The sequence below is a fragment of the Antrostomus carolinensis genome, unplaced genomic scaffold (genome assembly GCF_000700745.2).
Source record: "Antrostomus carolinensis isolate BGI_N321 unplaced genomic scaffold, ASM70074v2 scaffold19906, whole genome shotgun sequence".
Taxonomy (NCBI): Eukaryota; Metazoa; Chordata; class Aves; order Caprimulgiformes; family Caprimulgidae; genus Antrostomus; species Antrostomus carolinensis.
The window spans coordinates 39,962-46,173 of record NW_010320005.1 but is presented as its reverse complement, the minus strand read 5'-3'; the positions used below and the strand labels follow the sequence as shown (position 1 = coordinate 46,173).

The following is a 6,212-nucleotide window of genomic DNA, read 5'->3' as shown; positions in this document are numbered from 1 at the left end:
GAGGAAGATGGTAGGATATGTCTTCTCCTGGTGTTGGAACAGCTTTCATTGGTGGGGGCTGATGAGGGACACTTGGGACCGTGTGATTTCCAAAGCTTCCTCAAAGCTGTGTGTGGGGTATTTCCAGGATGACCAAAGTTCCCAAACTATGGATTATCTAGTTCAACATCCCAAACCCCTCAGCCCAATCCATGTAATGTCCTGTGTGAAAAGGGTGCATTTTTAGTGCACTGCCTTTTGAAGAGCTGTCTGTTTAATATCCCATTGTCTTCAGGGAAAATCGCAGAGAACAAACTCCAAAGGCAGTGCAGAGAGGGACATGCCAGGATGCTAACTGAATTTCCTCAATATTTACCCAGAAGTTAAATATCATGAAACGTCCTCTGGTTCCCTGCTTATTAGCAGAGAGTTTGATTTGCCTTCCCTCTGTGCAGGCGGTCTGTCAGGAACAGGAAACCTGAATTATCCACTCATCCAAAGCCCCTCCTGGATAAATGTACACCCTGCAGCAGTTTCACTGATGCATTTGCCATGTTTCAGAGACTGCTAATTTCAGCAAACAATGGGATCAGACTAGTCAGGAGGAAGGCCATAGCTCAACTGGCTGTATCTTGACTTCTACTAAAAATCATTTAATGCAAAGAAAAACATCAATATGTTAGCAGGGAGGATGATCTTGCGGTTTCAATGCAATCCTAATAGGTAATGTCAGGCATGCACTTCAGGCATTTCCACACCATTTTGGTCCTTTTCAGACCTCTCTGGTGTAACCTCTAACCCTCTGAGCTGGGATGCTGTAAGAAGTATATAGACCTGAAGCAGACCTTGAGATGAGGGGTTTAGCCACCAGTGTTGTAGTTCTTGGTAGATTTCTTCTTAAAATCAAGAGCTGAGCAAAGTCATTGAGTTGTTTATTTCAGCATAAACTAAATGCCTAGGTATCTCTGTTGGATACTTGAGTACATTATTCTTCCAGGTCACCAGACAAGGCTTTTTCTACCCTAAATTAGCAAGGCTTTTTGCCAAATTCAGGTCTTTTCTCCTTATGGCATATTCTTGCCCTGTAAGGACTAGATGGGGCCCCCCTCTCATCAGTTTCCAAATTCATCTACTGAAACCACAACAAGCCTTTCCTGTCCTAAGAACTTTTAAGCTGAGTTTTGGTTGTTTTTCTTTAGGGATTGTTTTGCGAATCTTTCCACTGGTAGGAACTCTGGAAATAAGCACGGAGGCCTGGGGTATAAGCCATCATCTCAAAGATTATTTTACACAGGACTAGTTTGGTGTAAAATGGGTTGTTAGTAATAATTATAAAGCCGAAGAAAGGACTTGATTTGCTCTTCTAGTTCAATATGGCATGAGGTCAAGATGGACTTTTACCTAAGAAGCAGTTATGGGTGAAATCAGTGACAAAGGGCATGTTTGACTGTTGTCTGATTCTTTACAGCTGGTCCTGAAGACCTTTGCAAGAACCCTTTGACCATGGAGGACCTCATCTGTTACAGCTTCCAGGTGGCAAGGGGAATGGAGTTCTTGGCTTCACGCAAAGTAAGGAACTTGTCAGGAAGAATGGCATGTTATTTATTTGACTGTAGGCAATAGTGCTGTAGGTCTATAGAAGGAAACAGCATGTTCATCTTTGCATTAGCAGTCATCCACAACATTTTCTTTTTTCCCTAAGACAAACCCAAATAATTAATACTACAGAGTGAAACAGCCCATGCATTTATTGACACAAATGTTAGTGATCTGTATAAGGTTTATGGGTCACTGATTCATAGAAGAATGATTAAGTAGTAAGAGGAGGGGAGCTGACTCATGAGGACAATTAAAAGAATTAGCAACCAATCCCTGGTAACTGGAGCTAGTCTAAAGGAGTTTGCTCTGAGGAGACTGCCTATAACTTGTGCAGTGGAATTGGAAGGCCTGTGTGAAGAGAGATGATGCTCATCTGTTCAACTTCATGAATGACTCCTTGGAGAGTCTCTTGCCAAAGACACCCTGACAGTCAATAGCACCTCACTTGCATTTTGGCCTCCTAGAAGGGTGTTTCTGTGGTTTGATCTAAAATACATGTAGTACATGTTTCAAAGGATGTAGATTCCAGCAAGAGCGAGGAATTGCCTGCAGTTGTGTAGAAACAAAAAGTACTTAGAAATGGGTAAAGGAAATAGAAGCAGGGAATACAACACTGCTCTAGAGTGCAGGCTAGGTGATCAAGAGCTGTCTTCAGAGTCTTTTCTGAAAACATGCATTTGTCTACATCTCATACATCCTGGTTGGTGTGTATGTGCAAAAATATGTCTTTCCACTATCTGCAGTTCTAGTCCATACTAGAAGCAAATCTGCAGCCACTTTCAGAGCCTGCCTTTTCTACTTCAGGCTATTGAGGCTTGAGTTTTGAAGTCTTTGGGTTGTTGGCTAAGCTGCTGTTCTGCATAGGTAAAGACATAGACTTTTCTCTCTGTAGTCAAGATTAGTTTGTGTTGGAATCAAATTGGTGTTTTAGTGTGGTATGTTTTTCAGAGAGAGAGTAGAGTACACAGATTTCAGTGAACCTAAGTAAATCTAAAGGTAATCAGATATGAACCTGTTTTGTGTCAGCTTCTTAGGATAATTAATTAACTAACTTCAAAGGCCCTCTCTGCATAGTCGATAAACAGATGTATGTTTGGACTGGGGAACACAAGTGTCCCTGAGCCAAATCAGTTGTGACCATCAAAAAAACCACTTAAAATCAGTAACTGTTGATGCTGAGGTTTCTTTTTCTTAAAAGGTTTTAAGAATTATCTGGCCTTTGAGGGTAGGAGAGCACAGATGTGAAAGAGATCAGCCCCGTGGACAGAACTGTGACGACAGGCAGCATAAGAAGTTGTTTACTTCTCTTTGCAGTGCATCCACAGGGACCTGGCTGCTCGTAATATCCTCTTGTCAGACAATAACGTGGTCAAAATCTGTGATTTTGGCTTGGCTCGAGACATCTACAAAGACCCAGATTACGTCAGGAAAGGAGATGTAAGTTTCAGATTCTCCGTTTGAGAGAAAATTAATATGAAGTCAGGACTTTTTTTTTTTTTTTTTTTTTTTTCCCCCACCTTAAATGGTTTAGTGGAAACTCAGAGTTTTGCTAAACTGTGATACTTTTTTGTTTACGGAAATGCTTTCAGGCCAGACTACCCCTAAAATGGATGGCACCAGAAACCATTTTTGATAGAGTATATACCATTCAGAGTGATGTATGGTCCTTTGGAGTTCTGCTATGGGAAATATTTTCATTAGGTGAGTCATTTTAATTTTACTGAGCCATCTTAAATTTTAAACAATAGAGTATGAAGAAAAGAGTTGAATTGTTGTTGGATCCTCTTCAGCATTTTCTTTTACTTCTTGAAAATTTCCTATTTATTTTCTCCATCAAAATAAGATACTCAAATTTCCTTGAAAATGCAAATGTAGGAACATGAACTTGAAATGCTTCTTCACACAATTTCAGTATGTGATGATGTGCCTCATTTACTCAATCAGTTGCTGTTTCCAACATAAATATGAATTGTTTGCACATCCAAATATACTGAATTACCTTATTAACTCAAACCATAGTGAATTACTTGTTTGAAAATTCATGCCAGAATTTAAGAGTCTAATGCATTAAAATTACTGTTGCTCTCATTTTAGGTGCATCACCATACCCTGGAGTGAAAATTGATGAGGAATTTTGCAGAAGACTGAAAGAAGGAACAAGAATGAGAGCACCAGACTACACAACACCAGAAATGTGAGGAACTGTTCTTCCAACTGCCCACATTTACCCCACAATAATAGCAGGTGCTGGAGCAAGTGATAGGTACTGTTTTCTTTATGCTGATATCTTAATGGGCTTTTTCCTTCTAGGTACCAAACGATGCTGGATTGCTGGCATGGAGATCCTAAGCAGAGACCGACTTTTTCAGAGCTGGTGGAGCATCTGGGGAATTTACTGCAAGCCAATGTCCGTCAGGTACATGAAATTTATTTTTTGGTTGCTAAAGCCACTAGCTGAACTCCTTCTGTCCTGCCAGCCACCATGAAATCCTATGGTCAGGTAGTGTCCACTGGAGCCATCAGGGAGCCTGGGCTTCTCCCACCACTCCTGTTACTGACAAGCAGTTGGGGCAACTTGCAGAGAAGAATGACTTGGGAGGGGAAAGATCACAGGGGTCTGTTGTGTTAACCAAAATCCATCTTGTCCTGCCAGCAAGGGCTTCCCATGTCACCGCCACTGTGGTTACTTGCTGTCTTGCTGGGGAGTTGTTGGCACAGGCTCAATTCCCTGCTCTGATGATGATTTCTCTGCATGCTGCAGAGACGTTTCGGCAGGTAGCTCCTGTTGATCTTATTGTGCCAAAGATGGGCGTCTTAGTCTATGTAAAGATGTGGGCTGAAATGCTTTTAACCACTTTTCTGGAAAACAAGGATACAGGCATTTTGCTGCCTGTCATCAGCTCCATGCAGATAAGTGTATTAAGATTGGTCCAGTGTGCAGTAATTGTGGTAAGAGAGCCACTGCATCCTGGTGGTGTACACAGGCCTCCCTCCCAGGTTCTCCATCTTGTGGCTACCCTTTCATGTACTAGGAAGCGGACAAAGCCAGAGCAATAGATGTGAGCATACTGGATGAAGGAGGCTGGATTTGGCCACATGCTCTCCTGTTAGATGAGTTCTCCCTTTCTGACCTGTTGGTAATGATGGGAATTGCTTGCCCTCCAAACTATTGTGTCTTCTGTACATACCAAAACTCAGAAAGGCTAGTGTTTCTTCACTTTCCTAAAAAGCAGCTTGAATCTTATGTATCACAGAACCACAGAATAGCTGAGGTTGGAAGGGACCTCTGAAGGTACCTGGTCCAACCGCCTGCTCAAGCTCGGACACCTTGAGCTGGTTGCCCAACAACTATGTCCAGACAGCTTTTGAGTATCTCCAAGTATGGAGACTCCACAATACCTATGGGCAACCTATACCAGTGCTCAGTCACCCTCACAGTACAAAAGTGTTTCCTTGTATGTCCAGGACACACTTTGTGTATATTTGCCCATAACCTAATATAATTGGTTTGCTAATGATTTAGACCCTCTTGTCTTGAACTGTAATGTACCGTGACTATAAAGGACAAACATGATTTACTGTCTGATAACTAATAGCTAATTATGCATGTGTCATACTGTAATCCAAAAGGGATAGGTGCAAAAAAAGATTAGAGAAAAGGTGAAATCTACTAAAGGATTTCTTATGGAACTATAAATAGGTATGCAGTACTGAAGGATGCATAATCCATTTTTTCTCTTTATACTTTAAAGCAGAAATGTAAAAAAAAAATAAAATTTAAAAATAGTGTCCTTGTTATTCACATCAAATTAGATGCCAAAGTATTGATAGAAAATGTCCTTTTTTGCTATGTCCATGTAATTCTTTTCTTTCATTTGCTTCTTATATATGATTTAGTCTTTCTGATTAATGTGCTGTAGTCTAATTCAGTCTCAGTTTCAGTTTAAGGTTATTTTTTTCCTCAGATTTGTGTTCTTTGTGTCATTAGGATTCAAACATTACTAGAAATGATTTTTTTTATTTCAAGGGCATCAATAACAAGTTCAGTTTAGACATTATGTTACAACATGTCATATAAAAAAATCTCTTTTTTATCTAACACTACTTGGCAGTGGTTTTTATTAAGTTTCCTTCTTTTAATGTAGCTGCTCCTGCAAAGGTGGTAAAATGTTCATAGTTTAATAAAACAACCAAGGTAGTGCTGTTGGAGTGATGCATTCTCCACGTTTGTGTGTGTAGCAGTTTATGTCTGTGGGTCTCTGTAACCTATTTAATTTTTGTATTTTTTCACTGCATTCTACAGGATGGTAAAGACTACGTTGTCCTTCCTTTGTCAGTAACGCTGAATATGGAAGAGGATTCGGGTCTCTCTCTCCCAACTTCACCTGCTTCCTGTAGGGAGGAAGAGGAAGTCTCATTCTCCACGTTTGTGTGTGTAGCAGTTTATGTCTGTGGGTCTCTGTAACCTATTTAATTTTTGTATTTTTTCACTGCATTCTACAGGATGGTAAAGACTACGTTGTCCTTCCTTTGTCAGTAACGCTGAATATGGAAGAGGATTCGGGTCTCTCTCTCCCAACTTCACCTGCTTCCTGTAGGGAGGAAGAGGAAGTCTGTGATCCTAAATTCCATTA

At 40.6% G+C, this 6,212-nt stretch overlaps 1 protein-coding gene across 1 annotated transcript in view; it reads left to right on the top strand.

Annotated features, from left to right (window-relative positions):
* Positions 1-6,212, top strand: part of LOC104526116 (vascular endothelial growth factor receptor 2) — a gene marked incomplete at its 5' end in the record, with an annotated part of 29,105 nt that overhangs the window by 19,120 nt on the left and 3,773 nt on the right. The window contains 7 exon segments of the mRNA XM_029085316.1: positions 1,179-1,238; positions 1,448-1,548; positions 2,893-3,015; positions 3,168-3,279; positions 3,673-3,772; positions 3,889-3,994; positions 6,082-6,212. The exon segment at positions 6,082-6,212 is cut by the window's right edge and continues 42 nt beyond it. Of these exon segments, the coding sequence (XP_028941149.1) occupies positions 1,179-1,238; positions 1,448-1,548; positions 2,893-3,015; positions 3,168-3,279; positions 3,673-3,772; positions 3,889-3,994; positions 6,082-6,212 (733 nt within the window).